The following is a 12,642-nucleotide window of genomic DNA, read 5'->3' on the forward strand; positions in this document are numbered from 1 at the left end:
TTACCTGAGTCTTGTGGGTGTTGACCAGTGAAGGCGTAGCCGCCACCATGGAGCTGCTTCGTGGACGCGGCAGAGGCGTCACCGAGGGTTCGGAGGTGCGCTCGGGTCTCTCCTCCAGGATCTGCCTCAGGCGCTGCAGGTAGAACATCAGGGCCCAGTGCACTCCCTCCTCTGTCCAGTGCGGCTGCAGCAGGCAGCGCAGCACCGCCACATCAAAGTAAGTGGCGTAGCGTGCTCGTTGGGCCATGGAGGTCGGCAGGCCGGCGGGAGCTGATGTCCTTAAAGAAGTGAAAGGGAGTGACGGGGACATTATAGAAATCTGACAAATGTCAGTGAAATCAGGGATCATAAAGTACCCTACCAGCACCTTCACACAACTAACTACGAACAAAACAATTACCCCTGGTCATGGCATTTCCTTTCATATTAGCGTGTCATCATCTCCCAGGCATACTGCTTCATTAATGCATCAAAGGAGGACGGTAAACAAGGGCACAGCCCCCCTCTAGCATAGTCGTGGAGAGAGGGGGGCCTAAGTCTACGTGAGTCCACTATAAATAAGCCGGCATGAAGGTCAGCGGTTGGTGAGCTGCAGAAATATATTGATATGCCATGAGAGAGAGAGAGAGAGAGAGAGAGAAAGAGAGAGAGAGAGAGAGAGACAGAGGAGGGCATTTAATCTTCGCCGCTGTAATAAATGGAGCAGGAGGAGATGGCCGATATCTACATGAATCACTTCGGGCGGCAGAGGGAGGCTGTATCGTGTTTCGCTGTCTAGCCAACACGCACGCACTCTGCCTGCTGCTGTTGTGTCATGTCGCCAAGGAGACCGAGTGACGGCAGGCAGCGGGTACAGCGCCCCCCACCCCCCCGTTCCCCTATTCTACCCCCGTGACTGCATGCACTGGGAGAGACGCAGGAGCCGGCGGGTTGCCATGGAAACTGCCTCAGCATCGGCAGCTATGTGGAGTGGAGCTGATGCAGCGGATGAGTAAGCTGCATTAATCACAGGACCAGAGGTGCTTTTATCCGGGCAGTGCGGCACAGAGGTGTGTGAACATCAGGATGAGACGAGAATATAAACTCTGGCCTCGCCTCTGAGCTGAGAGAGGAAGATGTGTTAGATTAATTTGATTAGATCCTTGGATTGAAATCTGCTGATTGCACAGCCCCTCCTCTCCGTACAGTAATCCAACATGAAAGCGTGCAATACATTCCTACTAACAGACATGTAATGTAACAAACTTTAAATGTCTAAATTATCTCTGAATGTGCAGTTAATTCACATCCTCCTTAACTTGTTCTCGTCCTGCGCAGCACATCACATGCAGCAGCTTTGAATTCCCACGCCCTAGAGATGGCAATTCATCTGTCACTGTTGAGTGTGTGCTGCAAAACAATAGGGATAAATCCCAGCCTTCCTGCATTACCATGTGACTGCTTACAAACCCTTTGATGTTTCAATGTGTATGAGGATATAGCTCAGGGGATGGGGGGGGGGGGGGGGGGGCTCACTTGATTTGCAGTCAGTTGCTGGCTGTCAGAGTGATCATGAGAAGCATTGGAGAGACTTATTTGGTTGTCAGAACGAGTTGAGATGAGCAACGGACGGCTTATCAACCACTCTTCTCTCTCTCCCACATCCCTCTCTCATTCAGGGTGATGACAAAACAGAAACGGTAGACTTAAAAACAGAAGACACCCACAGTGCATGTCTGAAATGAAGAGTGTTGATCTAAAGACTGTGCAGATAATAATTGGTGTCTTTTGGAAACATTTACAAATCATCAGAAATCATGGATCACCCACATTTGATTTAGCTAGTAGATGTCTGAATAATACATAATTTTTTATTTCTGTAGAAACGTAACGACTAATAGGTCTTTGCTGTTTTTTTATATTCTTTTTTACACTCAATTTATTTCAAAGGATCATATGAGCACATTTCTGGTAAACACAAGATTTGACGCAGTGATTCTGCTTGTGGTTCTTTATAAGAGAAACTCAGATCTAAAGATTCGTTGATTAAATCAACATATCACCAAAAATGTTGGGAACAAAACTAGACTCTCGGTATAGTCATTTACTTGTTGCCGGTAAAAACCTGCCTCGCCAGAGCCAAAGCGAGCACGGACTGAGCCTTCGTCTGGACGATGCCAGACTGGCCGCGTACAGACCGAATGAAGCCAGGCTATGTCATGCCAGGCCGGACACGCTGCCAGCATTAGACATGTAGCACGTTACTTCTGCTTAATTACCCCGGTTGGGGGGGACAAACGTCACAGGGGCGTGCTAATACTCAAGCAAGACAAGGCGCTTTGAATCTGTGTGTGTGTGTGTGTGTGCTGATTAAGGAGACAGGAGCTATTCCTATGCGCTAGCTCCTGCGAGCTAGTGGAGCGAGCTGTGCCGTGTGTGTGACAAACGCCGCCACGGGGGTAAATGTTTTCCCATCAACAAGAGGATGGCACCAGTCCTGTGTCAGCGCGGGTCACCGCACCGCCTCGTCGCACAACAGGCTTCCAGCCCGCGTCACGTACATCATTCTTTCATTCATTTTGTGGAAGGCGCATTAGCCATTAAATCATTGATGATTATGATAATGATGATTTGGGATGTGAGTAAACACGACATGAGTTATTGGGAATTGTCTTCTATCACATTGATGAAACTAAAAACCCCAAAAATCTCTTCCTCTTCCTGCTCACCAGGATATTGAACGTAAGGCCGGGATTGAAAAAATCCATAAGGCACACATGACCAAGTGCTACCTATCTCCGTGCTTCCAGAGGTCAAATTGATCTCACTTTTTCTTGGAAGGACCTTTCACCGGTGGGGGTTGTTGGGAAGGGCCACCTTTCTCGACTGAGTTACCACGACGACAGCTCCTCTCTCCAGCTGCCGGGGAGGAAGAATCCGATTGGCCGGCTTCGCAAACCACCTGGAATCCCTGTGGGTGGGAGGGAGAGATGGACAGATACTGCAGATGGATGGATGGACAAACAGGAAAGACGCACCCAACAGTTCCTAATAATTAAAGGCTCCGAGGGTGGAAAGGAAGGTTCCTGTCATGACCCCGGCTAATCTCACTAATGCTCGTGGATGGCTGGTGCTAATGAATCCCAGCAGCCAGCCTCTGGGGGACATTAAAAAAGGGGGAAGGGAAGAAGCCTCGCAGTCCTTCCCGAACACGCTCCATCAACATGGGACAGCGAATCAGCTTAAAGCGCTCACTCACCATGGGACCCGGGTTGCCGGATCCACAGGGGCTGCACTGGTTGTTGACGGGGGAGTTCCTCTTTGCTGCGGAGACAGGCGTAGCGGATTACACGTCTTAATTGGGAATGAACAAAACAGGTCTTACATCTTTGCGGCCGTGGGAAAGGGCTCTTTTCCTCCGAACCTGTCACAATGTTTCTGACTGGTTTGATGAGTGCGGTGAAGGCGGGGATGTCGGGCTGCCGGTGCTCCCACATCGGCTGCCATATTACCAGACCGCTGGCCAATCGAAAGGTCAGGTCCGACTCCTTGGGAAAAAAAGTTACGTATTTAGAAATCACATTCGCAGAGGAGGATTCTTTTGAATGAATCCCTTCTTTCAAACCATCCAATCATCATGTAATCAATGTAAGGAGCACCTGGTGAGATGAAACCCATTTTATGACTTCTTATGCTTAAATTTAATCACCTTGAAGTATTCTAAATTGCACTTCTACTATGATATGATCCATTACACGCGATACAGTCATTGATTGTTCAGTTGCAATCCCAGGAGTCTTGTCACATGACCCTTGTATTAGTACACACAGATCAATAGCCGCTGGGTGGGACAGGCTGAATGAAACTGCTGCTTAATATCTTTCAATGATTAAAAAGATATGCAGTTTCACTGATAAGGTCTTTTATTTTACAAAAAAAACCTAATACAATTGGATGAAATTGCCCCATTTTGAGGCATCTGTATCTCCAGCTACGGACCTTTATCCGGTGAATGAGCGGAGCGAACAGGAACACAAACAGCTCCACCGTGGCCATGCTCTTGTGGAACAGCTTGGTGCGAGCATGCTCGTCCTCCTCCAGCAGGGAGCCGCCGTGCTGAGGGCCCGACCCCCCCAGGGCGGAGCCGGAGCCGGAGCCGGGAGCCCCCGGGGACGACCCCTGGTTGCCGACCGGCTGGAGGAACGCGCTGCTGCTGCTGCCGCCCGACCAGCCGTGACTCAAGCTGGGCTCGTGGTTGCACTCCTGGGCGGCGTCCAGCAGCATCCAGTGCAGCGTGTGCAGCAGCTTGGTCTCAGCTACGCCCAGCTTGTCCTGGTGGCCTGTCGGGGGTCAGAGGTCCAGGTGAGGAAGAGCATTGCCCCGGCATGAAGGGATGAGCAGCGAGTTTTAGCGCATGACTTTGAAACTTCTGGCGATGGTGCAGATATGGAATCTACTTGAAGTGTCATATATCTGGCTGACATTTTGAGGGCAACAAATATAATGCAGAGCGGCAGATGAATTATGGATTGTACTGTTCAAACAAATCATTACCCGGCTCAAGCTTTCTAAATGTTAAGTTTTTTTTAATTATCTCATTATCAGTGCTCTTATCAATTGTACATTTTAATGCAATACAATGTCTTGCTGTTTGTTTCGGTGCTTTTATTTCCAACTCTGATTGTGATAATCCAGACCTTTAATGACCTTTACTCAGGCTGTTCTATAGCTGCCCTCTGGCTGAATCAGCTTTGTGTTTCGTTGAATGAGCATAACCTGTCCCCTCCATTCCTAAAGCGGGGGTCGTGTGTGTGTGTTGCATGTCCTCACCCAGCCTGTTCCTGTTGGACAGCAGGATGGAGGTGCAGTGGAGTACATGAGGCAGGGCCGCCTGGACCAGCTCCCAGCGGGAGATGCTCTGAATGGCCTCCGACAGGGCCGGCGACAGCCCGTGGAGCTTATTCTCCACCAGCACCCGCTCAAAGGACTGGAGAGGCAGCCGGAGGCAAGGAGAGAAGGAGACATCAGCAGGGAACTAAAGCCTCTTTCTTCGACTGTCTAAATGCCCCTTGTGGCCCGGAGCAAGCCGATGCCCCTGGGACAGACAGCTCTGTTTGGATCCTAAAGGATCTGCCGAGGTGTCATTATGGAAACGAGTTGTGGAGGAGGCAGGAGGGAAAATTAATTTGCTAAATGCAAAAAAGTCAAGAGCCCCCTTGATGTGCAGGTGCATTAAGGTAAAAACAGATTATGGAGCGATTATATCTCCGCACATGACATTATGAAATAACTCACCACACAAGATGCTTCATACTGTTTTCCCAACTTTGGACGCAGAAATGCACTGAGAAACACAAAAAACATGCTTATAGACATTAAAATGGTAAATGTAGGTTACAGCATTAAATCTCCAGAGTCAAACAGTTTTTCTAACAGCATTTCACAGCAGCTGTCCCACAGACCACTTGTTTTCTTTAGGACCCGCTTCCTGCATTTGCTTGACAGGTGTGTGACATCATGCCTTCTGCATCTGTCTCCGCTCACAGTTAACACTCAACCCCCCGTTTACAACATTCAATGACACCAGTGAACTGACTATCAATATCCATTCAGGGGCATTGAACTACAAGAAAGCAATGCATCTTATGTTGATGCTGAACAGGGGAAAAACAAATAAATGCAGGTGTCTTTTTAGGCATGACACAGCTGCTCTCAAATTCCCGATCTCCCCCCCCCCCCTTCTCTGCCGTGGAAAACACCTGTTATCGACTCCCACTGACGCACGCACCAACCTGGTTTGCCTCCATAGGAAGGTCTGGATGGGGAACGGTATTCCTTTCCCGCACTCCGGCTCGTTATCGTCCAGGCTTTTCCTCTTCACCATTTTGGCAGAACCTACCTGCCGACTCCCCTCCCACCCGCCAACCCTCCCCTCCCTCCTGTCACCCTCCGTGTGCGACCACCAGGACGCGCACGGCTGGCTGGCTGGCTCTGCCCAGGTGACCGGCGAGCTCCGCTCACGACATGATTGGTTTCGTCCTGCGTAAAATGGCTGCAAGTGTCGGTCGGTCGATCGGCGGCAATAGAGAGAGGGGGGGAGAGGGAGAGGGAGAGAGAGGGAGAGGGAGAGAGAGAGAGAGGAAGAGAGAGAGAGGGAGAGAGAGAGAGATTTCAGCACCTCCCTCGCCGGACAGCGGCAGTTGATGCTGGTGTTAATTTATTGGCAGACGCAGTGTGCGGCTGCGCCAGATGTTCTCCTTCTTAACCTTCTTTCTGCTTTGTGCATCTTTAAAAAAAAAAAAAAAAAAAACGACACTGCGGTCAAAAACAGCAAAACGCCCGCAAAACATGCGTTGCATTGCACGCGGTTGGTGCGTCATCCCTCAGCAGCATATCAACAGGTTGCTTAATGACGCGAGTGGACGAGGTGTGACGGACCGCGTCAACAGGAGACGAGGCCACTTCAGGGTCTCTTTTTCAATAGAAGGTCTTACTTTTAAAGTAGCAATACCAGTTTCTGTTAGGCAAAACAAATCCCCATTTAAAATGTAACGTTAGTGGAGTAGAATTAGTGGCACAGATGAAAATAGCAATCCTTAGCTAATATAAAAAATACCTGTAAATTGCAGTTAACGTGAAATGCTCTACTTTTTTGAATAAATAAAGGATTAAAAAACGCTTATTTATTGGCATAACGACTAAACTAACAGTTAGCATTAGCTTCTTCAATGCTCGTGTCTGTATGCTAACTAAAGCTAACGAGCACAGTCGGCTAACTTCATTACGTTAGCACAATTAGAAACCCGAAAACAGTTGAACTCCGCCCAAAAGTCACAAAACGTGCCTACCAGTTCCTCCAAACCTCGCTTACACAAACCGTGTTATCCCTTTCTCTTCATTTAACGTGTTAAAGCACAAATAACGTCTAAATCTAGCAACGTGTGTGGTAACAAATCCTTAATTGCGGCCACCTGAGTCAATACACCAGGGGGCGCTGTTTTACGTTGCTACATTACACACAATTATAAGCACATTTGATCATGAAACATGTTTACACACAAATTAATGAATCTAATCTAAGACTAATCATTTTTAATTTAAATTATCCCAGCTTGAACATTTTACAGATACTGATATTTTTGCAAAAATAATTCATACAAAAACCAGCACAAATCTTTTATTTTCCTTTATTACTGTTGTCATCATCCTGTAGGAGCATTTGTCATCAGTATGTCTCAAAAATCGGAAAGAGTGCACACATCTACATGGTCTTTTAAATACACTTACACAGGCAAAGAGGAGCTGGGTGGGGGGGGGAACGGGGGGGGGGGGGGAGCAAGAATATAGGATGCACAGAAAAACACTGGAGGGGCAACAACACCAGGGGAGGAGGGAGGGGGGGGGGGGGTTCCACAATGGTGAGTAGAGAATATGCTAGAACGGTTTTGTTTTTTATTCTTTTTTTTTACAATGAATTCTAACAGCTGCAAGGTGGGGGTTACTTCCATTCTTCATTTCTCCATCGTTTCGGCTTTCATTTCCTGTGAAGTTACTGGTCCCATCGCATAAAAGGGCCAGGTAGATGCTCTACTAATGGAATGTTTTCTCATAAAGCTTCATTTTTTTCTACTTTTGGTGCGGTTCGGTGGGGCTAAGGGTCTGACCTTGAAGTAGAGACACTAGACACTGAAAAGGTTTAAAAATTGCTTCAAATAGATCTAAACTATTCATTTTTTGCCATGCCAGCATAACAGCATTGTTGAAGCCCAATAAAGTCACCGAGCTAAAGTAAAATCAAACAAAAATGTAGCCCATTGGTCTGCGAAAAACAAACAGTAAAAAAAACTGGAAAGCGTTGTCTTTAAGCGCTGGACTCTGCATAACTGCAGTTTCACATTGAAGTGCTAATAAGCCAGTGTAGCTGCAGGGAACATACAAAATAACTGCAACAACTTCCACTACTGTGACAGATATAAAAAGAAAACAACACAAGGGATCGCTCCGACAAATTCAGAACATATCAGGAAATCATGAGATTAAAAACAACCCACGAACAAACAAAGAACTCATGTCACATCTGAGCAGACATGCTTTTCAGCCATTCTTCCGCAAGTACAGTTACAAGCTATGTTCCTGGAAGTTAAGTCTCTTTAAGACTGGCGTCTAGTATCTAGTAGCTATTTCTTGCATTCAGTACCATATTAATTCTGCATGAACATTATGCAACAAGTTGACCATACCGCTTTACCTCATACGAGTGGAATGTGGCGATGCTTCTCAAAAACAATCGCAGTACAATCGTAAAGACCCTCGATGCCCCCCCTGGACAAAGACATCCACTCAAACCTCTACAACAAGAAAGAAAAGTCCATATTTTGAGTGAACGAGAATAAATGACAAAACAAACAAACACTGACGGGCCGTGTCCCATTGGACGAACGAGAAATCATCCTTGAGTTCGGAAAAAATCCCACTGGAAGGGCCGGATGGACTGGACAGTCAATCACCTACAACTGTAGAAACCTGTGGGGTCACGTGTGTGTGTGTGTGTGTGGAGGGGGAGAGAGGGCGGGGGGTCATGTTGCACTGAGAAAACACTGGATGCTTATGAATGAAGGAGAATCCTGCAGGGCTTCCTACGCTGGTGGGGAGGGAGGGGGGGGGGGGCTGCAGCCCGCTCACAAGCCCTGCTTGGCCAGGGCCGCGGTGACGTCCTGGGCCAGCGTTGCCAGCTGGGGCGAATCCAGCACGTTGATGCTGCCGGAGGAGGACAGGCGAGGGGACGTGCCCCCCGTCTCCAGCCCGGGGGAGTGCGTGATGACGATTTCCGCGCCGTGATCCACCCGAGCTTTGGCCGTTTCCCGGAAGGACAGCTTGTGGCTCTCGATCTGTTGGGTGCGGGGGAAACATTCTTTACTTCTACACAAACAGAACCCCCCGGGTGTCACGTGCTTCTTCGTTTTCTTTTACCATAACGTTCCCGCCTCCAGGAGTGTGGCTGGTGTTGCCCAGGGAGCCGACCTTGGCGGCGGCCTTGTCTTTAAAGTCCAGCTTCACGTTCTCAATTTGCACATTACCTCCGCCTGGGCACAGGAGCAGAAGAAAAGTGTCAAACCCACGGCGCTTCTCCCCAGAGCCCGAGTGTGCACGCGACAGTGCTCGGGCCAGGAAACGCTCAGCTTTTGGCTTTCAAGATGCTTCTGGGGCTAAACTGCCGTCTTTTACGAACCAAATCGCTATCAAATAATTGCAGAACGTACACGTTTCTTTCGGGGAAAAGCTAAAGAAGTGCCGTACCGGGTCTGTGGCGGATGTTGGACATGGAGCCACATTTGGCGGTGACGTGGCTCAGGTCGATCTTCTTGGTCTGGATTTGGACCTGTTGGGCCGCGGCACATGTTAACACGCGTCTCTGCAAAGCAGAGACAGTTCATGCCTAATTCTTTATGTTTAGTGTGTTACACTCACATTTCCGCCGCCCGCTGCGTAATGGATTTTGTCCAGGGAGCCACATTTAGCCTGAACGTGGCTAAAGTCCAGTTTGACACTTGGGATCATGACCTGGGAATCACAAGGTGAGCTTTTTTTAAAATCTATTTTTCATGCAAACCACAAACATTGAGGGCACGGATGGATGGGCGGAGCTTAAAAAAAAGCCCCACAGATCCCATCACTCGGGGATGTTGGGAACTTTCTTCGGCGGGTAAAGAAGCAACATGGATGGACGCCACTCTGGATACAAACCGCGTCTGAGCCTCGTATGAAATATACAAACCCGAGGGAGCGCTAAGACAGCGGCGGCTGTAATTGAGGAAGCAAGAGAAGCGCAAAGGAGGAAGAGAAGAGAAAAGGCGTAGTACATACATTGCCTCCTTTGGGCGAGTGCTTCAGATTGTCCTTGGAGCGGCACTTTGGCTGAACATGACTGAAGTCCAGCGTCTCGTGTACAATTGTAACCTAAAACAAAATACAATTCAGAAGAAGGAAACACTATATGTGCCTCGTTTTGAGCGATCGAGTGATACATTTACATTACACGGCCAATGTACTGGGAGTTTATTAGCAATAAAATAAACAGGGACACACATCTTTGTCCCTGTTCATTTATTTTATTGGTAGTATTCCAGCTTTATGGCCATTCCATGTAATTTTGTCAAATAAAATAAATGAAAAGGTGAACACAGGGCGAAAGAGGATTGGAAGACATTCAGGGGGGGAAAAACACAGGCGCACATCACGAGACACAAGACAGCAAGCCTCCGTCTCCAGTCGACACTGAGCTGACCTGGATTCTCTTGACAGCCCTTTCAAACACACACACACACATGCATGCATGTACGCGCACACACGCGTGTGCACACGCACGCACGCACGCACGCACGCACGCACGCACACGCCGTTCTTAAGATCTATTTGAATTTGTTTCCTGCACTGCCTGGTCCCTTTGACAGCAGCAAGGTCAAACAATGACAAGGCAGCTTCACTGGAATCAATCTATTATGGATACATTTATATACTTATTCAGTTTATCGATCACATATTTCAATGAAAGATTATGAATATTTCTCTTGGTTTTTCTTTATAAAGGCAATACGAGCGTGTTAACTTGGTTATTTTCTAGACGGCTATAAATATAACTGATAATTCAATACTGAGAATACCATCAAAATCCCTGGTGGCCCCTTGACATGATGCATTATGCAACAGCTTTGTTTAATTATTAATTATTCTTAAATTAGCAGGCACAAATCCATCAATGTATTGACAAGAATTTGAGTCTACAGTGTTTTACTTTGAAAAAGATCTTTTCATGCCCAGATAAAGTGACAATATTACATTATATGACTATAAATATGTCTCATATGTTCTTTTAACATAAACTCTCTCTTGGATTCCGCTCATCAACGCCTCGTCAGAGTCTTCTGCCCCAATGTCACCACCTCTATTTACATACTTGTATTATCCCGCAAGTCTGTTTAGCTCAGTAGAATCAGAAATCTAATTCAGTTCAGGTTCTGGCAAGAGACCGTTGCGAAGAGGAAAAAAAGTGACGCCAGGTGACGTGTTTTCGTTTCGTGTCCTCGATGCAACTCCTCAATAAGTAATACCTTCTGCTCGCAATTATTAATACCGAGAGCCGGAGGGGGCATCCTCCGCGGCGGCATCCCCAGAGCAAATGGTTCAGCAGCTCGACTGAGGCAGCGGGGACGAATTCTCCCAACAGAACAAACGCGCTCTGAATCGGCCTCAGCTGAGGCCGGTTTTTCCGGCGTCCTCCTTCAGGAGGACATTTGAGAGACGCACGTGGGAGGTAGAAAAGGGGAACGTCAGCCGAGGAGGCCCGGCGGCAGCAGCCTGTGACGGAGAGGACGGCAGACAGCCAGAGGACAGCCAGAGGGAGCGAGTGATGGTGAAGACGTGAAGAGAGATTTCGGAGGGAGGCGGTGAAGAAGGCGTGTGATAAAAATGTCCACATGCTTTGATAACAGAGACTTTGCAGTGGAATTATACTTTTTTTTTTAATAAGTCAAAGTTATGTTGATTATTTGGACTTTCATACTATTTTCAAAGTAATTTATATGTAAATTGTTTACTCTAACTATTAGAAGTTGCTTGAGATACGAATGAAATCTTGCTCGATTTGCAGTGAATTGTATTTTTAGATCTAGATGTTTAATATATACACCTAACCTCCACTGCCGCCATGTGGCAGAAAACTCATCCTGCAGTTTGGACTTGGCCGGTTTTACCTGTCCGCCTTTCGGCTGGTGCTTGAGGTTGGAGGTGGACCCGATCTTGGACTTTACATTCTTCAGATCCGGCAGCGGCTGATTGAGAACCTTCAGCTGCCGATGGACGGAGGACGGCGACTTGGGCGGAGTCCGGATCACCGCCACCTTCTTCTCCTGCAGGACGCTGAAGGACTTTGGCGTGTGGCTGCCGGGGGTGCGAGAGCCGGGGGTGCGGCAGGAGTAGGTGGGCGGGGTGCCGGGCGTGACGGCGGAGGACCCGGGGGTGGAGGCCCCGCTGCGGACCGATCGTGAACGTGCAGACTCTGTACCTTGAGAAACAGAAGGGTCTCAGCGACAAAGGAGAGAGGGCGGCAGGAGGACGGGGGACAACCCCATCATGGGGCCAGAAACAGGAAGAAAAACAGATGGCGAAGGTGGGAGGAGAGCGTAGCAACGGGTGGCTCAGGGGGGCGCTACCCATCACGTGGTTGTCATGGAACTGTCGGCGCCGCTCGGGCCGTTGCTGCCACATGTGCTCACAAAACAAACAAGCCAGGTCAAACACGAGTGTTTGACGAGGAGGTTCGTGGAGGCGCGATAAGGCGACTGAGTTTATCCTTATGGATCCCAGCTGTTCAGCCGAGAAAGTCACGGGAGGTTTTACAAAGCCAAATTCAACCCATTGGAAAACTATTGAATCGAGGCAAAAGTAAGCTGGCAAGTTCTCCCTATTTCTGAGTGGGAAAATTATTCTAACTTTATGTATACTGAAAATAGATGTTTAGGCACATACTGGATTTGCATATATATTACATGTAGGAAGTAGTGGAAGAAGACCTCATAAACACTGCAGACACCTGTCAGGGTAATGCGTGACCGAGATGAATGAATGAATGCCAAGTCAAGGGGATGCTACTCGCTCCTATAATTT

The 12,642-nt window shown here is 48.1% G+C and overlaps 2 protein-coding genes across 24 annotated transcripts in view; both read right to left on the reverse strand.

The window, feature by feature from the left end:
• LOC119218375 (protein unc-80 homolog) overlaps nucleotides 1–6,070 on the reverse strand; it is a 33,813-nt gene extending 27,743 nt beyond the window's left edge. For all 18 annotated transcript variants that reach the window (XM_062561433.1, XM_062561434.1, XM_062561430.1 and 15 more), the window contains exons 1-8: nucleotides 5,772–6,070; nucleotides 5,275–5,323; nucleotides 4,810–4,966; nucleotides 3,979–4,319; nucleotides 3,404–3,527; nucleotides 3,239–3,303; nucleotides 2,808–2,950; nucleotides 5–278 (exon numbers count right to left, since the gene is read on the reverse strand). In XM_062561433.1, coding sequence (XP_062417417.1) covers nucleotides 5–278; nucleotides 2,808–2,950; nucleotides 3,239–3,303; nucleotides 3,404–3,527; nucleotides 3,979–4,319; nucleotides 4,810–4,966; nucleotides 5,275–5,323; nucleotides 5,772–5,863 — 1,245 coding nt within the window. In that variant the 5' untranslated portion in view covers nucleotides 5,864–6,070. The remainder of the gene's footprint in view (nucleotides 1–4; nucleotides 279–2,807; nucleotides 2,951–3,238; nucleotides 3,304–3,403; nucleotides 3,528–3,978; nucleotides 4,320–4,809; nucleotides 4,967–5,274; nucleotides 5,324–5,771) is intronic.
• Nucleotides 6,071–7,141: 1,071 nt separating this feature from the next.
• Nucleotides 7,142–12,642, reverse strand: part of LOC119223055 (microtubule-associated protein 2-like) — a 34,261-nt gene continuing 28,760 nt past the window's right edge. For all 6 annotated transcript variants that reach the window (XM_037480164.2, XM_037480158.2, XM_062561436.1 and 3 more), the window contains 6 exons: nucleotides 11,730–12,040; nucleotides 9,844–9,936; nucleotides 9,448–9,540; nucleotides 9,277–9,358; nucleotides 8,950–9,062; nucleotides 7,142–8,867 (listed from right to left, as the gene is read on the reverse strand). In XM_037480164.2, the coding sequence (XP_037336061.2) occupies nucleotides 8,658–8,867; nucleotides 8,950–9,062; nucleotides 9,277–9,358; nucleotides 9,448–9,540; nucleotides 9,844–9,936; nucleotides 11,730–12,040 (902 nt within the window). In that variant the 3' untranslated portion in view covers nucleotides 7,142–8,657. The remainder of the gene's footprint in view (nucleotides 8,868–8,949; nucleotides 9,063–9,276; nucleotides 9,359–9,447; nucleotides 9,541–9,843; nucleotides 9,937–11,729; nucleotides 12,041–12,642) is intronic.

This window comes from Pungitius pungitius, chromosome 3 (genome assembly GCF_949316345.1).
Source record: "Pungitius pungitius chromosome 3, fPunPun2.1, whole genome shotgun sequence".
NCBI classification, from domain to species: domain Eukaryota; kingdom Metazoa; phylum Chordata; class Actinopteri; order Perciformes; family Gasterosteidae; genus Pungitius; species Pungitius pungitius.